This window comes from Mesoplodon bidens, assembly GCF_964165515.1.
Source record: "Mesoplodon bidens genome assembly, chromosome: 4".
NCBI lineage: Eukaryota > Metazoa > Chordata > Mammalia > Artiodactyla > Ziphiidae > Mesoplodon > Mesoplodon bidens.
The window spans coordinates 35,614,685-35,634,647 of NC_138160.1; the positions used below are offsets into that span (position 1 = coordinate 35,614,685).

Sequence of the window (19,963 nt, forward strand, 5' to 3'; positions counted from 1 at the left end):
GGTGTATCCTGAGCACAGGCCCAACTCGTTGGCCAGCAGGTGAGTCTGTTATGAGAGGGGCAACACAGATGCTGCGTAGACATCACTAGAGCCACTTCAAAATGCAAGCAAACGCAACACCCCACTGGGAAATTACTGATGTATGTGTATCCTAAAGGAATGTTACATAAAAGCAAAGAAATATTAACACATGAAATCTGGGATAATCAATTTTTATAGACAGATCATTGACTTTGACAAGGAGCAAAGTCAGAATTCATCTAAACATTTCATTTGTTCTTTCATGAAGGATAATATCTTTTCTTTGGTAAGATCAAAAGAAAAAGCAGTAACTCGATTAGAAGTGGTACAGTGTGCTAACTTTATTATTGGCTATTCCACCAATCTCTGTTGTATTATTCCCATGTTTAGGCACGCCGTTCCCAAATGAGAAAAAGGACAATCACACCAATCTATATCAATTTGGAATACTTATTGTACATCCTAATGCATTTCTTAATATCCATGGTGCCCTTTAATCAAGAATATAAAGCCATCTACTTAGGATTTGCCACTCAAAGTGAAGAACATTCTTAGAATCACAGAATAAGTAAGTTTACAAATATAGCAACCATCAATATCACACATTTTCCGAACCATAACTCTAACATGGATGTATATCATTTCTCTAGACCTTGCAAATTCTTTAAAAAGCCCATTTTACCAGTACTGGAAGAGTATGCTTTCAACCATGCAGCCAGCCAGAGGGACCATTTTATATATGGAGTGTGCTTCTGACAAAAAAAACCCTCTCCTTCCTCTGAAATGACAGAACTGTAGCTATATCTGAAGAGAAAATGAATTTCAGTGACAACCATTAGCTAAAAACATGCATAAATTCCTATATCTGGTATGAGAGGAATGGTATATCGCACTGTATTATGCCTACCTCTGTCCAGAGGACAGCAATCTGGCCTGTCTTCAGGGTGCCTGGACTTTTCTCCCATTTGATACACAGGATGCTTGGTATACTCCCTGGGGAACTGTTTGATACTGAGGATACTTCTGAGGAGAAGGTCCTTGCAAAACCTAATCCATCATGTTTATTTTCTAAGAATGAAGTTCACTGCTCTTCAAATCCTGGATTTGCTCATCAGTACTTCCCTTAGTTTGATAAAGCTGAATTAAAAGTACTTTGTTCAAGGAACAAGCCTGGGCAGAAGAAATAACACTGTTCTGCAGAAAAAGGCATTCAACATTTAGAAACTTTTCTGAGCAGAAAAAAGAGGCCCTGAAAAGAAAGGATTTTTTTAACTCTGCTGTCACTGTTACTATGGGTTCACGATGAATTACCGCACAGCCCCTTTTGGCCTAAGAGGTGGTATTGTATAGTAAGCCCACAGTAACATAGAGAAAGACTCTTAATGGTCCCTTTGGATACACACGAATACTGTACTGTTTGAAAATGAGAAAAATGACTAGGTCAGTTAGGCTTATAGCCCTCTTGCTAAAAGCAACTTTAATCTTTGGAAAAGTACAGATGGTTATTTGGTTTGTTTATAAAGGCAACTTCTTGGCTGGATGTCAGCACCAATAGACCCCATACCCTTCAGTCTCTCCCACAAACCAGGTTACTTCTCCCACACAGAGATGTTCCTGTTTGCCTTCTTGGGCATCTACTTAGTTACAAAAAGTGGGGGGGTTAGGAGGTGTGGGAGAAGGGATGCTCTAGGGAAACAAGATGTAATCACAAAATCAGAGGCTCCAAAAAAAAAAGACAGAGGAGGCCGAAGGAAAATCATAACCCTTAAGACAGCATTTCTCCTGATTAAAATTCACACAAATGTTATCTTTCAGGACTAGTACGATGCTCCCCTGGGTATACTCTGGGTGGAGTTCATTTTCTCCCTCATTCTTGTTTTTCTACGTGTCATGATTTAGTTAGGAGGGAAAGTACATCAATGAAACTCTTCCTAAGTAAGGGCCCATCTTGGTACAAACTGCACACAATTTAATGTACATACCACAGAAGATGAAGATAAACCCAATGTGAGCACCAACTGTAAATATGACCTTCTCAGCACTTATAAAGCAAATATCATAATTTTTTCTTTTTGTTTTTCATTAAAATGTCACAGTACGCTTGAGAGAACAAAGTCTACATGGCTGTATAAAGCATTAAGATGGTAGAAAACTAGTCAAAAACTGCTTGTTAGATATACAGTTATGATTACTGATGTCCTTTTAGTAAAATCCTATGTGGTTAAAATGAAAAACACACAGCTTGGGACAAAAGTCTACTCCACATTTCAAGTTGCGATCTGCTGCATTGGTATGAGTTTTGGTGAAACCTGGTAAAAGAAAGAGAAAAAAATAACCAACTTATGAAAAAACCTCATGGTATAAACATCTCTCCTTTGAATTTCCAAACCTGAGTGATGTAGGCAACAAGCAGCCTTGTCAGGAACCTCACCTAGAGTTTGCTCGTTATTTTCCATTCTGAACCACTGAGAAAAAGAACACCTTTTCCATTTACATTTTGTGTATTTAGTAGTTCTCAACCTTCTTGCATTATAGCTCTTAAATTAAGGATCATTTAGACTTGCAACTAGGAGGAGGTGGGGGAAGAGCCACGGGAGACAAATAAAGGGTCTAGAAAACCAAACTCTCTACTGAATGGACCACTGAGCTCTGAGACTGATGAAACAGAGACACAGAGCAAGGCACAAGTTTCAAAATCCTCAAAATAGGTCCAGTCAATTCACAACTTTGTTAAGAGATACTTAATGTAGTCTTTGGATGACAAACTTTTATCAGAAATTTCATAATCAGAGTGGAAATGATATAAAGGCAGTAAAAAAAAGATACCAAGTTATTACAAAAAGGAGGTAACAGCATTAAAAATATTAACTATAATTATGTTCAATGTACAAAATAGCAAATGTATTCCTAGGAGTCTTAAAGCAGAGAAATATGAGGACAGATCTACATTTAATGGTAAAGGTGGTGGAAGAAGAAACCTAAATATAAGTAGTCTGGCTTAATTTTGACAGATTTTTCAAGGCATAATGGCAGGTACAGATTTCTTCATTTAATCTGGCAAATATCCATTAAGTCTGAGTAACAGGCCCCATGGACAGCACAGTAAGGAATACTAAAATTTAGGTGATTTTTGAGACCTTCAAGGATGTGGCAATTGAAGTGGGTCTAATTTGCCTTCCAGAATAAACACTTAATATTTTTTTAAATGAATGAATGAGTGACTGGATTAGATAAGCTTCAAAGAACTAGAAGAAAGGTTTCTAATAGAGGTTAAGTCAGTATTAAGAATAGAAGGAAGCAATCATTTGGCTTTGATGAAGTTAAATATTTCTAGTTCATTTGTAAATTGTTTATAAAGTCTTCACAGTGTCGAGAGTTAATGCCCCCTTCTCCATTTTTCTACCTAAAGAATGACATGTCCAGAATAAAAAGGATAGGAATGGCTTGGTACATATCCACATCTTAGGATAAATGAGAGCTCATTCAGACTTGCCAGCTCTGAGAACAGATATATCATAATAGACAAAGTAATAGACATTAATAGACAAAAGTCACAGCCCACATTTGCAGAGATATTCAACTCTACTGAAAAGAATAAAGATATATGGGCTCTGAGTATTTAGAAAGTGTGTCTCACATACTATCGATTTTCTTTTTTTTAAACAACAGAGCATCTGTGGAAATAATTTAATGAAATAAAACTCTTTTTTGACAACAGATCATTTTCTAATAGGTGCTTTATGGCATTACCTTTAAAAGGAAACTGGACACCTTGATTTTTTAAACTAAACATCTGATCCTTCTCCTTGTCATGTTGGCCCTATTTTCAGCTCTTAGTATCATTTATATCGTCAGTGTGGAACTTGACTTTTATCAGAAAAGAAAATGAACCTTTATGTAGACTGACTTGGCCTGTCTATTTTTGTACAGAAAAACATCTACTGAACCTCCATTTTTCATCTGTTCTCTCACAGTCTCATCAACGTAGTAAGTCCACGTAAGCTGAAGCAGATTATCCTGCCAAAGTGATCTACAGGCTATGCACAGGACTATATGATTTAAATGCATAAGATAAGCTAATGAGTTGTCTTCCCAGTCCATTGAAAGCCAAAGAGTATACTGTTTAATTCTGGTATAATGCCAGTTCATAATAGATATTGAGAGTACAAATTTATTCGACTTGGCAAAGAATGCTCGCAGCTGGCTTCTTTCAGATTCCATTGCAAACATATAAACAGGCAGGATTCTTATTTGATTTTTTGCCACTGGTGGTTTAGGTGTATTCCTACCTAGAGAACAAGACCAAGGCTCCTAGGAGGAGGAACTATACCAATTTGTTCTATTTTACTCACATTTCATAGCTCAATGTGGGACATACACTTGATGTTTAATAAATAATCGTGGATGACTAATAACCTCTGGAAGTTTATTCTACCACATGATGTTAAACTATGGATTCAATTTATTTAAAAATTTTTAAGTTAAAAAAGAAACAAATATTCTAGTTTTAAAAGGTCCACAGACATATATAGTAAAGAAAAACTTATGTAACTCAAGCATGCATCAGAAAAGAAAGAAATGAATAACGAACTGAAAAAGATACTTTGGAGATAATTGAATTTAAGTGGTGGAATGTCACCTTTCTTTTTTCTTTCTATTTGACCCATCAAATAGCTGGCAGTAACACACTAAGTGATGCAAGTATAGCCCAAAAAATTTAAAGAAATTTAACATTTTCATTAACTTGTCACAGCTATAATATGAGGAACTGTGCAGTATCACTTTGACTCTTTGAAAATGAATTATTACTGGATATTTATTTGAGAGACAGAATTTTTTCAAAATGTGGGTGCCCTGGGAGAAAAATAAACCAAAGGACTCCTTAGTTATAAAAATGTTGGGAGCTAGTAGCATTAAAGAACAACAGAAAAGCATTTCTGCACAGCATCACAATCAAGCATTTGTAGAGGGTGAACATGTGTGTATGGCTCTACCCAGCAACAGTGCTGGGGTGAAGCATTTATTCCCACTTCTCACATTCCCTTCCATGTGGAGGGACACCTGTTAGTGTAATACTCTGACCTCAAGTGTGTCCCTTAATGGCTCAGCTAAATGATGATTTGGGCAGAGGAACTGGGGTATGTGAAACTCAGCCCAACTCTTCTTCCTCATCGGGTTCAGCCTTCTGTAGGCAGCACGTGCTCTATTTTGCTCTCAGTCACATGGAAAGAAGCTCAGCAGTAAAGACTCGCCCTTGTGTAGAAGGCCTATGATTTTCCACGGCTGCCTATAACTGGGAGCTGAAGTCTCCCCCAATTCAGGGGTTCGTATCTGGGAAGGCTTTTGTGGCTGTACACCAAAGCCCCATCCTTCATTCTAGGCTTTATAATGATGATGTTTTTAACCTCTACTTGCCCAGCTCCCTTATCTCTCTCAATAGATTCGTAACTCAATCCCCAAGAAATATAGAGGGAAGTCCCTTTCTTTATAACAACTGCATTTTGAAGGAGAGTGATAGTATGGAACAAGATCTCTGTCCATTATGGGTTGGTTTCTCTTGCTGTGAACTACTCCTGACCAGAATTTTATTTTAGAAGTGTGATGAAGGTTCCAGAAATATAGTCAATATCTGCATTTTTTTTTTTTTTTACAAAATTTCCACAGCTTCCTTTGGAGTTCTAGATATAACATGACCCTTAAGAGAGTTTCCTCCTAATTGAAAAGAAAAGTCTTTTCAACTGGCACTATGGTTACTATGAATTTTTTAAGAAGCTATTTCAGGTGATACCTAAGGGACACATTTTCCTTTCACATTTTTTGTTGTTTTTGTTAATTGCACTGTGGCACACAGGAAAGTCTTAGTGAATCTTTTTTTTTAATGCCCAAATAGTTCATTATAACTATTATTTTTAATACCCTGAAACCACAATTTTGTTATCCCCTGTTATCTGATGCTGTCATATCTTGTCTTTTTCTTTGAAATTCTCAGGATTTTCTCAATCAGCTTATATCCACATTCTGTATCCTTTGCCCATTCACTTGCCCATATTCTTAGGTATAGAGGACCTTTACCAACACATTTTCACAATTACTTTGACCTAGGTTTTTACTTTTTTTTCTTTATGCAACAACATGTCTGTTTAACTGTTATGCAACAACCTAACTATCCTCTTCTAGAATGTTCACTTCTTGGTATACAGTGAAGGCTGAGAAACAGAAATCCTTTCTCAAACAGAAATCTTGAGCAAGTTGTAATGTAGTCAGATATACAGTAAAATGCTACCTATGCAGTAATAACCATATGAGATATCTTCTGAATTATGACATGGAATACCTCTGAATTATCAAATAAAGAGATGTTATCCCAATGTACTTTTATTATTAAATGTATCTTACTGATAACCCAGCTATTAGGCAAAACATCTTATTAATTAGAACACTCCAGACCCTAGCCTTACAAAGATTTTGATACATGTGACTTCATCTGTCAGGGTCTAAAGAGATGCCATTGATCATCAGATCCTCAAAATCCAGTTCTTCTGTCAAGGTGGTTTAGCTGATACTACACCTTTTCAGGGCAACACTGACATAAAAATTAACATTTCATTTCAACAGCCTAATTTGTAGGAAACAAGATTACATGTCAATGTCAAAAGAGAAGGAGGGGTGGTACTGTGATAAGAGGGGCCATAGAGATATTTTTCAATGTATCAAGACATGGAAACTAGCACTTTAAGAAAAAGCAAAAACAGTAAAAATACATCTTTTTCATTCCTGATTTACCTACGTGACTAAAAAAAAAAAAAAAACCTGATAACAATGACGATCTATTTTGCAATTCCCTTTTGCAGCAGAGACTTGAACGTTCTATAGATCTCAAAAATGCTATCTGCTGAAGAAGAGACTAACTCATCCACATAAGGAAAAAATATGAATAATAGCTAATTAAGTAAGAAGAACTGTTTGCTTTTATCACTGGAGTAAGGAATTCTAAACAGTTAAACTATAAACAAATCCCATTTTTTACCCCCTGGGGTCATTGAAAAGTTAATTAAAGATGAGCTTTTCATGTAAGGTATTGTTGGAAAGCTTCTTTTTTCCAAAGGGAAATTCAAAAAAAGGTTAATAGACAAAGACCTTCATATAATACCAGAAACAGTTACATGTGGATAATGAATTATGCAGCAAAATTGTTTTTACAGACATTTGTTATGCACTGACAGGTACCAGCCAAGCATGTAGTACCTAAGGAAGAAATGTATGAAATACATGCATGATTTATCAAGTAAGTTTTATTAAATTACCTTCTCCAGGATGGGTAGCTGCAATATTTCTTCTCATTATAAATATTTCATTTTAACACATAGAGCTGTTCTTAAAAAGTTATGTGAGAAGCAAAGTCTACTTCTTCATTTTCTCAGACACATTTCGACTTTACATTTGATTAACTTCAAATGGACTGAGCTGTCCTCTCGACCCCCATTAGGTAGGTGATTGGTGATTCATAAAAAAGCACTTATATTAAAGGGCAATTATTTATATTACAGTATTGTTCTCTTAGTTTTAAAAAGGGATTTGGAGATTTCTTAAGTGGATACTCCCCTGATGTTCTTATGTGCTTTGTAAGTCAGGGTTTTAATGCACTAAGTTTTTCTTCAAATACAGAGAACACCTATTTTGTGACTATAAATCTGGTGGTGTCAAAAGCTCGACATTCTAATATCTCCAAGGGATGGGATAATCAGGCAAAGAAGTTAATCAAAGAGAAAGTCATAAGCCACAGATGGGTTTAAAAATAAGGAAGTACCATTTCTCTGAGTGTGGCTCGCATTTTTTAGTTAATTAAGTTTGGCCACGGCTGATACGTAACCCAAGAACAGAGGATTGCAAGGGACTTGACAGAAAGTAGCTTCAAATTCAAGCTCAACCTGCTGTTTCCAGCAGCTCCTGGTGTTTCCTCCCCCTTCTGACTCCTGAGCCAAACCCTGGCCCATGAGCCAGAGCCTGTTCCTGCTGCCACCTGCTCTCAGCGGAGGCACCCTTCCTTCCACTCCTGTTCTCTGCTAAGGTCAACTCCAAAAATGATCGCAAATTAATGGTTCATGTGCATAAACACCCATTAATCAAGCTCAGGATATAGGACAAGTGGCTGGATTTGTTCACAGAAACACTTACTGCAAAATCGCACCCAGTGCTCTTTTTTATGTCATCCACTGTCAGGCCTTCCCAGAGTTCAATCAGAGTCAGGCCTTTCTTGTTGTCCACATCAAATACAGCCTGTAGAAGTCAAGAAAATGACAATGACAACTTCTATTACGATAATTATTTTACAGCACAAAACAGAAATAACCTCTCAAGTTCTTTAAGGAGAGAAAAGACTCAGGATAAAAGACTGAAAATCAGTAATGAAAAAATGTCAACCGTAACTGCTATATTTTGGTGAGAATAAATGCCAACTCCCTAACTGGCAGTTAGTTGGGGAGCTCTGCTGATGCCAGAAAATAAATGAGTGTTGACTATTGATGGCATTTGTTACTATTATAACCAGGTTTTTTTAAACTTTCTTTTTGTTAGATCTGACACTTTGGGTCAAAATTTCAATTTGATGTTTAATAATGATTTGAAGAAAGAAAAGAATGAAGAAAAGCAGGGAGGGAGGAGATATTTGGAAGGTGAAAGCACAGGGATGATGGGGGGAAAGCTGATCAATGCTTCTGGGTAAACTACAGGAAACAAAAGAAGGTGCTCTGAAGTAGCTAGGAGTAATTATAAAGGGATAGCTGCCCCTGAAAGACCACCCCCATCCCCAGGTAAATATTAAAGCTTTCCCTTTAAGTCCTATGAAAACACATAGATCCAAGAGTAGAGCATGAGAATCTCCCTCTGGTGTGGAAATCAAATGAAGATGCTTATGTTTAGGACAGCATGAGAAGGCTTACCTCACCCAAAATATTGCATTACAACATTCTGGTTGGTAACACTAGGTGACGGTAGTGCCAACTGGTATAGCTTGACCCAAGCAACCTGTCGTGTCTGATATAGAACGCACGTGGTCACACTCGGTAATATGACAACTTGAGTGGAAGGGACCAACAAAATCATGTAATATAACCTCCCACCCAAGAATTCTTTAAAACATTCTTCTGAGATGGTCGCTGGGGCTCTGTTTAGAAACTTCCAGTGGTAGGAGGCTCACTGTCTCAAGGCAGATTGCCTGTTGATAGGAAGCTCCAACTGCAAGAGCCAAAACTGCTTCCCTATGACTTTCACTCACGGGCTCTACAGTAAGTTGTCCTCCCATGCAACAGGCACTGTTCCCTCTTTCAGTGGTCATGGTTAGTCTTCCTCAGACTTAAATATTATTCTTTCCAGATCGCTCCTCTCCTCTGGGTTTACCTTAAATTCAACTATTATTTTCAGGCTTAGAATCTTTATTTTCAGCTAGCTTGGAAGTCAAACTCTAAACTGTCATTTTTAAACACACTCCTGGTTAGGAGGCTATTTAGAAGACACAGCAGTGTGTACTCCAATATAAAATTTAAAAAAAAATTTAAATAAAAATAAAAAAGAAGACACAGCAACATGCAGAGGAAAGAACCCTGGCTTTCAAGGTGGACTGGAATTCCAGCTCTGCCAACACTAGCTATGCAATCTTTGGCGAACCTGTCTTCACATGTGTAGATGGATATGAAACAAACCTACTTCCCAAGATTTTTATACAGGACAAATATAATAACAAACCTACTCTGAGCAGCTGGCCTCATGCCTGGGACATACAGCAAGGGCACCATAGAGGCATATGCTTTTCCTTAACAGCTTAACTTACTGTCACTTGTGCATGAACCCAAATCAAAGCCCCCAAATGCTTATTTGTATGCAGTTAATTGATATTTCTCCTCAGGAGGAAAACATCAAGGGGACTAGTGATACTTGCCTTCTCTGTTTGATGAATTCATAGATAACCTGGATGATTTTACTGGAAAAGATTATTTAAATTTAGGAGGAAATATTTCAGCAAACTTCTTTTTTGTTTGCTCATTTTTATGTTCCTAAAGAAACATTTTTTAGCAGAAATGTATTTTGACGGGGAAAAAAATGATCATCTAGGAATGTCTGTATGCTTCAGTAGGTTATTCAATTCCCAAATGACAATTACAAATTTTTTTTAATTGGACACTTTTCCTTTGCAGAAAGTGTGTCTGGAGCATCATTCATACTGATTTTCTTTCCCCTGTATTATGAACAACTACAACTTTATCAAAATGGAACATATAAGAGAAAAAGAGCCTTTGGGGTGTGTTATTAAGAACAGGCAAGAAAAGGATTTGGGGAGAAGACAACTTTGGTATCATGAATATAAGACTTCAGTGACTGAGAAGATAAAATCTATGGCAAATGACTTACTGCTTTTAAAAACCTTTAATTAACACCTTTATCAATCCCTAATTAGCTCTCAAGGTCAAGGTCCCTAATTTCCTCTCAAGGAAAACTAAGCACCTATGATTTTTAAAAATGGGAAATTTACTTTTGAAATATTTAGGAAGATTTCCACTTAGTGGTATAAAGTGTAAACAAAAACTTGATAAAAATGGACACTAAAACCTAAAAGCTACAATCAATTGTTCAACTGCCAAGAATAATATTTCGACTACTCTGTTTCACAGATGATAATTTTATTATTTTTTCACCACCATAACAGGCTGCATTACGGATAAGGCAGTTAGTCACAGCCCAAGTGCTGGTGAGGAAGGCCTCTTTCATCACATCATTCTAGCAACATGAAACCAAGAAATCAGGGTCATAACATCTCCAAAGCCTCTTTCAAATGGCAGGCAACTAATGGAATTTTCCTTAAGAGCTGAAAATGGAATTCTAGTCCCATATCACTCTGGCAGAGTGTCCAGAGTCAATGCCCTTAATGGCACTGCAAAATTTATTAAACACCTACTGTATACAGCACAGGGGTAAACGCACCACTCCTTTCCCTGGGGCACTCGAAGTTCCATATGTAGCTGCCTTTCACTTTACTCCTTTTTGCTACACAACACCATCTGCCGTTAAGCCTCCAATTATCCCCGCCTGCTAATGAGTTCACATATCTGATCCAGTGATGACTTCTCTGAGCTCCAGGTGCCCGTGGATGTTCCAGATGTTAACTTACTCTAGAATATCAAATTGAGTGTGTTCAAATGGCACCTATTCTTTTCCTGCCTCCCCTTGCTCCTCCCTTTCTCTTCCTACAGACCCAGGCTTCATTAAGGATACAACAGGTCGACCACGCCTCTAGCCAGAAAATTCAGGAATCATCTCTGCCTTAGCAACCGCGTCCCATTCATCATCGAGTTAAGTTGAGTCCATCTCCTAAATCTCTTTGAAATCTCTCTTTCTGTCTTGTGGTTAAGGACCTTGATATTTCTGGCCAAGATAACTGAAGGAGTCTCATCTCTTCTCCCCATACTCTACATAAAAGCCACAGGGCTCTCTGTAAAATGCAGATCTAATCAATGGTGTCCCCAACTATTAAAAATCACTGAAGGGCTCCCAAGTGCCTTCCAGATAAAACCCAAATTTCTTAACAAGACATTCACATTCCTTTATAATTTGGTCCCTTACTGGCTTTTCACCTTCAGAATCTCTGGCCATGCCCTCACTCCACATTACCCCACTCACAGGTCCTTGAGTAAACTCTGTTTTCTTAATTCCTCCAGGACCCTGCCAATGTTTCTTCCCTTTGCTTAGAAGGGCCTCTTTGGTCTTATTCTCACTTATAAAACTACTTATCTTTCAAGACTCCTCACTCAATCTATTAATTTTCTCATTGAGAAAAGTACAGTATTTATTCAACAGGCTTTCACTGTGTATGGGTCAAGCATTATCCTAAGTGTTGGACAAATAGTGATGAGTGAGACAGGCAGAGAGTTCAAAGGTTATTTCAATACAGTGATCAGTGCTGAGTTAGAGTAAGTACTAAGACTCACGGAAGCACCCAGAAGACTTGGGGAGGGATAGGGAAGACTTGCCAGAGAAGAAATTATATAGCTGAGACATAAAAGATGAACAGGAATTAGCCAGATGGTTGGGGTGGGGAGAGCATGCCAGGGAGAGAGACAGGATGTGCCAAGTCCCAGAGGAGCATGGCGGGGGTGGGGGCAGGGGATGCAACACAGTGCACAACATTCAGCATGGCTGAAGTAGGGAGAATGTTAAGGCAAAGCGAGAGACGCTGAGACTGGAGGAGAAAAGATACAGACTGGGAAATAGTTAATATTTGACACCACTCTCCCCAGGCTGTTAAGCAGCCTTCCTCTATGTTCTCAACTCAGCATTTGGCATGTCTCTCTCTCATGGACTTTATCACATGTGTTACTCTAATACAGGCTGGTACTGTTGCTGTCTACTCTCCTTGAATGTGCTCCTTGGGGGCAAAGACTGTCCTCCTTTCTGTATCCACTGTTGGCAATAGTCAGCTTCAGAGAAGGAGCTCAAAAATGCTTATTAAATGGATAAATGTATGAAACAACAATGTGGATGGAAAGGGTAGAAGATTTTTTTAAATGGCAGTAAAGTTATGTATGAGTAATGTCATGAGAAAATGTAGGTATTAGATGGTAAGTGCCAAAATGAAAGGTGGACCACTCTGAAGATGAAGTTGTGAGTGCTAAGCTATCTGAAGCCTCTTCATGATGAAGACGGAAATTGCATTAGACTTAAAGGATGGATAGGATTTGGACAAGTAGAGTTGAGTGGGAGTTGTTGCATGTAGAAGCACTAAACTGGTAAGAACAAGGTCAGGGCATATGTGGAGTGGGGATGTAGGGAGAGGGCTTACCTGGGGGAAGAGGAAGATCGTGGGTAAAATGTTGCTGGAATTATCCTTAGAAGCTGTACCACCTTACTTTATTAAAGAAAACAGGATCAAGGACTGTCTTGTCTTTGATTTCAAAGTAATGGATTCTTTTCAACAAGTCCTGTCCATGGTTTTGGAGGGGTTTACGAAATGATAAGACTCAAGGAATAAATGGTGAGATAAAATATTCTGCACTTTTATCCACTTTTTCTTCTCTACACGTCATCTTTATGGATTTCACATAAACAACCCTAGAGGAAGGCACCATTTAGGACAGAACTCTCCTTAAAATGTGGCTTCTGAAAAGTATTATGAGCCTTCTAACCTACTTCAAAAGGCTGCTTTAGGGTGCTTCATACCATACCCGAATGAGGGTTCTAAACCAGATTAATGCCAAAGGAGCAGCATCAGCATCATTAAGAGAAAACAAAGAAACAGACGCTGATCTAGAGAATTCTGTTTTGTGGTTCATCAGATACTGAATAAAGAAAATGACACCCTTCCAGCTCACTTATGAGAACTATGTCATTCCAACATCTTAGGTTCAAATCTGGGTCAGAAAGGTGACTGTAGCAACCACCAGTGATGTTTCTCTCTGATCTGAGCAGTTTCAGTTGTACCATTAACCAATATTTTCTATTTGGGAAGATAAAATCTAGAGGTGCACTAAAATGGCTGGTGTGTTCTAAAGTCTGCTTCATAAAAGAGGGCTGAAAGCATGCAAGAACCAAAGAATAGATTTCTTGGTTCACTGTGGGGCCTGTATTGCAATTTGCACCTAAATGATTAAAACCTAATTTTTACTGAGTTTCCTAAAATGAGATACAACAATTTGTACTTGTGATTTGGGAAAGCAAGAAGAAAGATAGTCTTAACTTTGTATATATCATCCATTTTAATAGCCCAAGTATAAGGATCAATACAACTTTTATTATATCACACTGTCAAAGTTACCAAGGACAGTAGTTCAATTCTGTATGCATATGCATATTTCCAGAGAATTTCACATTAAGAATTCTACATCTAGAAACATTGAATTGATGAATCTTCCTATTCGGTCTACCCACGGATTAAATTAATCCTATGACTACCAATGTAACACACTTTTAGAAGGTAACAAAAAAATTCTAAAATGTTTATAAAAAAAAAAGGTGGTAGACATTTAGAGGAAATAAAAGAGAAAGGCACTTTACCATTTCAGTAATGATGCGGTTGACACATTGTTTTCCTGTCAGTGGTAATGTACATTTCTCCATGATTTTATGTGCATTTCCCTGTTTGGAAAAAGAAACATTAAAAAGAGTAGTTAGGAACCAAATCTTACTTAGAACTGGTGTAACACAGGACAAACAGGAACTGTCAGAGAAATCGTCTCCTAAGTACAGTCTGTTTGAAATCTTTGCCCAGTCATGCTTTTACTTTCTTTCTGGAGGCAGCTTGTGTCCCTAAGATAATTTAGGAAGAGTGCCAAATGAATAGCCAAAAGCATAACCGATTTAGTTGGGAAACATCCTGCCGCAGATGTGACCCCTCAAGCCTCAGCCCTTAGATCATATGATGGAGAAATTTCACTTCTAGCATCCTGCTAATTTTTCTCTTCCAGGGGATGGTCTCCTTGACAAACAACCTAGTATTTACCAAGGGTAGAAACCATACACAGAATGCAAATGCATAATATACCTTTTTTTAAAAGTTTTAATTTTATTTGTTAAAAACAACATATTCACAGAAAACAGCAGTTTTTGCCTCCCTTCTGTATGCTTAGACCTGCTCTGAACAGAAATCAAAATTCAATTTTTTTAGCATTTACTTATGTACTATTTTGCGGTTTTTTTTTTTTTTTTTTTTTTTTTTTTTTTTGCGGTACGCGGGCCTCTCACTGTTGTGGCCTCTCCCGTTGCGGAGCACAGGCTTCGGACGCGCAGGCTCAGCAGCCATGGCTCACGGGCCCAGCCGCTCCGCGGCATGTGGGATCTTCCCGGACTGGGGCACGAACCCGTGTCCCCTGAATCGGCAGGCAGACTCTCAACCACTGCGCCACCAGGGAAGCCCTTATGTACTATTTTACATTTTCTTTCTACCTTTGCATTAAAAATTTTTTTTTAATTTTACAATAAATTTTACTTTATTTTCCATTATGGTTTATTACTGTATATTGAAATATAGTTCCCTGTGCTATACAATAGGACCTTGCTGTTTATCCACCCTATATAAAATAGTTTGCATCTGCTAGTCCCAAACTCCCAATCCAACCCTCCCCTGCCCACCCCCCTTGGCAACCACAAGTCTGTTCTCTATGTCTGTGAGTCTGCTTCTGTTTTATAGATACGTTCATTTATGTCATACTTTAGATTCCATACATAAGTGATATTATATGGTATTTGTCTTTCTCTTTCTGACTTACTTCACTTAGTATCATAATCTCTAGGTCCATCCATGTAGCTACAAATGGCATTATTTCATTCTTCTTTTTATGGCTGAGTAATATTCCTGTGTGTGTGTGTGTGTGTGTGTGTGTGTGTACCCCACATCTTCCTTATCCATTCATACACACCCACACCCACATCATCTTTATCGATTCATCTGTTGATGGACATACAGGTTGCTTCCATGTCTTGGCTACTGTAAACAGTGCTGCTATGAACATAGGTGTACATGTATCTTTCGAATTAGTTTTGTCTGGATATATGCCCAGGAGTGGGACTGCTGAATCATATGGCAACTCTACTTTTAGTTTTTTGAGGAACCTTCATACTGTTCTCCATAGTGGCTGCACCAGTTTACACCAACAGTGTAGGAGGGTTTCCTTTTCTCCACACCATCTCCAGCATTTGATGGCCATTCTGATTGGTGTGAAGTGATATCTCATTGCAGTTTTGATCTGCATTCTCTAATAATTAGCAACGTTGAGCATCTTTTCATGTTCCTATTGGTCATCTGAATGTCTTCTTTGGAAAAATGTCTATTTAGGTCTTCTGCCCATTTATTGACTGGGTTGTTTATTTTTTTGTTATTGAGTTGTATGAGCTGTTTGTATATTTTGGAAATTAAACCCTCGTTGGTCTTATTGTTTGTAAATATTTTCTCCCAGCCTGAAGACTGTCTTTTCATTCTGTTTAAGGTTTCCTTTGCTGTACAAAGGCTTATAAGTTTGATCAGGTCCCATTTGTTTATTTTTGCTTTATTTCTATTGCCTTGGGAGACTGACCTAAGGAAACGTTGCTAGGATTTATGTTCTCTTCTAGGAGTTTTACGTTGTCGTGTCGTATATTTAAGTCTTTAAGCCACTGTGAGTTTATTTTTGCGTGTGGTGTGAGGGTGTATTCTAACTTCATTCATTTACATGAGGCTGTCTAACCTTTCCAATATCACTTGCTAAAGAGACAGTCTTTTCTCCATTGTATATTCTTGCCTCCTTTGTCAAAGATTAATTGACCATAGGTGTGTGGGTTTATTTCTGGGCTCTGTATTCTGTTCCATTGAGCCTCTGCATTTTTTAATACTATGTTGACCAGACTATTTATTTCCTAATTAATCAGCTTTAGATATTATCTACTAACTTCTTATTGGGGTGTATGAAGACTTAACTCTCTTACACACCCCCATCCTTCATTATGTTCGGTTCTCCCAGCATAGCTATATCACAATTTGTAGGTAACTCAATAATCAGAATTTACACCTGCTGAGAAAACGGCTATGTAAAATGGCTCATTGCTGGGCCAGTCAGTGTAGAAAACCGTGATTATATTCACTTTCTTATATAGCGATTTGCTTTTCCTGGAATTTGTCTGAGCCTCAGTTTGCTCATTGGTAAAATGTGTGCATTGGTCTATAGTCACATTTTTTCAAAGTTTCCTTTAGCCACGGTACCCTTTTTTCAAACATAAAAGAGGGATTGAGAGTGGAAAGCAGGTTTTCACCCATTAACCTCCTTCCCCCACCCACTACCACCCCCCAGTATAGAGGTGGCCTCTGGGTCACATCTATGGAGCACAGTGGACACATTAGCTCTGATGATTTGATCTTCAGATCATTTTCTTCTGATTATGATTCAGCTCCTTTCTAAGTATCAAGCACCAGAAGCCTAAATTAATATTTCCCTTGAGGCTGAAGGCTAACTTATCACAGTTTAGATCTTCTATTAAAAATGGCAGAAATGCTTCTATTGCTTCCTTGTTGGATCTGAAAGCACCACACATGATGTCATCATCATCTTTAGCCATCTCAATGTTTTACCTTCTGAAATATGCACCACTTCCCTGGTTTACCTCTCTCTCAAAACTGCTGCCATACCAAGTACGATCAGAGGCAAGAGATTTTAAATAACTGGGCTTAATTAAGATTTTACTGTGTGTAATAATCTGTCAACTCAGCAACATACTAGTAATTAAGAGGTTTTAGTATACTTAACCCAGTGTATGGCATAAAAGATACTCAACATTTTTTGAATGAATGAATGGGAAGAAAAAGGGAAGTCTATTGGGAACCTTGGGTGGATTTCAAAAGAAGACAAACTCTATTACTTTAATTTAGTCAAAAGTAGTGCTAAATACACATAGAGTACATAGATGTTATACCTTTAACAACAAGTTATATGCTTCTGGGTCTTAATGTGTAAGACAATTTATAGCTGTGGGAATGAAACCTCATTTTTGCTTCATTTTTTTTTTTTTTTTTTTTTTTTTGCGGTACGCGGGCCTCTCACTGTTGTGGCCCCTCCCGTTGCGGAGCACAGGCTCCGGACGCGCAGGCTCAGCTGCCATGGCTCACGGGCCCAGCCGCTCCGCGGCATGTGGGATCTTCCCAGACCGGGGCATGAATCCGTGTCCCCTGCATCGGCAGGCGGACTCCCAACCACTGCGCCACCAGGGAAGCCCATTTTGCTTCATTTTTAATGATCCATTTTCATTCCCAGATTTCAAAGAAAGCTTGCACGTGTCACAGAAGCTTAATTAAAGAGCTGAAATTAATGATGAACATTTGAACTTCAATAGTTGTCAGGACTCCTTACACTTACTATAACTCAAATAAGACATGTCACAATGAATTCCAGGTTTGCCTGCGAACAAAGTGAACAATCTGTGGGCCTCCAAAGAACATTTTCTGCAGGGAGCTCTTACTTTGTTCTCATTATTTGAGCAAAATCTACAACTGATGTGAAAGCAGCCACTTGGATTTCAATGAACAACCAACGCTGGTTTAGGATCAAGCGTGTATTTCAACTGACAGAATTAACTGTGCCCTACCAACAGAGACCTTGTAGAGACCATTTTCCATGTAAACGGTATAGCTCAGTGGTTCAGAGTGGAGCCAAAGGACCTGAGTGCAAAGCCTACCTCTACTCCACACTAGCTGGGCAAGGTTCCTGTGTCTGTGCTTATCCATCACTTTACCTCCAGGGTTATTTTAAGTGTCCAATACTTAGCAGGTGCTCAATAAGCTTGTGCTGTTTTTAGAACCTATATTTAACATTTCTACAATCTACCAGGGAATGCTTCAGGAGCTCTTAAGTTCCTAAACGAAGTTGGACATAGAATTACACAGAAAATGGCCTAAACAGAATTCCTGAGAGCCACAAAACTAATGAAACGGCAACACGTATTTGGGGGCAAACCATATGGCTGGCCTAGGAAGCTGGCACCAAGAGTATTCTTGCAGTGAGAACAGTGTAGCTAGATGACTCCATTCACTCTGAGCTTCAAGACATAACACAGATCAAGGATGAAGAGAAAATGGGATGCAAAGACAGATTAAAGAACGTCACAATTTCAGTATCCAACAACAGGTTAGCTATGAAGCCAAAATATGACTAACGCCCACTTGAGCACTCTATTCTAACCACGCCAGGCTGAGCCTTACCAAGTTCTATGATTCACAGAGGAACAATCACTGAGTTTTTAGCATTTAAAAATAAATCCTGAAAAGGAGATACAGTGTAGTGTGGTAGCAAAGAACACTATATTAGGAGTCCAAAGACCTGGTTTTGAATCTTAACTCTGCCATTTAATAGTCATTTGGTCCCTTAAATTCTCTGTGCTGTAGTTTTCTGTGCGATTGCCTTGTCTTCCTCGCCTGATCACGGCAGGAAGACATGTTCTGCAAGTGCAGTGAAGTAGGAGGGGTTGAATTTACATTCGAATATTTTGGGTGAGTGGGGTCTTGTTCATCCTCATCATTCTGCTTCTTTCTTTCTCCATGAAGAAAGGTCAGAAAAGGCAGAGGAACGGATACCAAATGTAGCATTAAAAGTTCTCTGACTGGACCCGAGGGCTCCTGATTTTGATATTTCCTTATTTCCTAATTTCATCATAACCTTGGTGAATAGCTAAATCTCTTTCCTCCACCTGCTTCTCCAGCTTCTCTTTTCCCCACTGCATCACTTACAGGCCTCCTTCAAAATCTAGGAATCCACCGTTTTCATTTTATATGACCGAAAGCGTTAATACTTTCTATTACTTGCTTCATGGTGATCTCTTTTTAATTCATTAGATACCTGTGTGCAATTTATTACTAAATTCTTCAGTAATAAATGACTCTGCTTAAACGATAATAAATTCCCCTGTTATCATTACAATAAGCTTTGTGTTATCAAAATAAACTTAATCCCAAATAACAAGCTCTCTTTTTTACAACATGATGATTTTTACATTTGATGTCAACATTTCTTTCACCTGAGGCAATGGAGCGTTCATGTAAGATTTTGCCTTACATAAAACCCCATTTTATGCCCATCTTTTTTGTTAAGTATTTCTTCAGTATGGCTGCAATATATTTCTTCTTTGGGAAAGCCCTAGTGATCAAGTACAAAGAAGGCAAAGTCTAGAAGTTGGCTGATCCTTAAGGGACCGAGTCTTTACAGGTGTATTCACGCCACCTGAAACACACACCACCCTGTACTCCTTCATCCCACGTTCGAATGGCAACACCCTCCCTATTCTTCACGACTTGGCTCAGGTGTCATCTACCCTGGAGAAACCATCTCCAACATCCCCTATCCAGTGCCGCCACCCCAGTGTCCCAGGGACTTTCTTAGTCTGGTGCACCTCGTAGGTGCTCCTGTGTTTCCTCTACTCTCCACATATGTTGTAATTGTTG

At 38.4% G+C, this 19,963-nt stretch overlaps 1 protein-coding gene across 1 annotated transcript in view; it reads right to left on the reverse strand.

Annotated features, from left to right (window-relative positions):
• Positions 1–337: 337 nt before the first annotated feature.
• OXCT1 (3-oxoacid CoA-transferase 1) overlaps positions 338–19,963 on the reverse strand; it is a 142,943-nt gene continuing 123,317 nt past the window's right edge. Inside the window, exons 15-17 of the mRNA XM_081233215.1 lie at positions 14,062–14,142; positions 8,197–8,298; positions 338–2,330 (exon numbers count right to left, since the gene is read on the reverse strand). Of these exons, the coding sequence (XP_081089341.1) occupies positions 2,289–2,330; positions 8,197–8,298; positions 14,062–14,142 (225 nt within the window). The 3' untranslated portion in view covers positions 338–2,288. The remainder of the gene's footprint in view (positions 2,331–8,196; positions 8,299–14,061; positions 14,143–19,963) is intronic.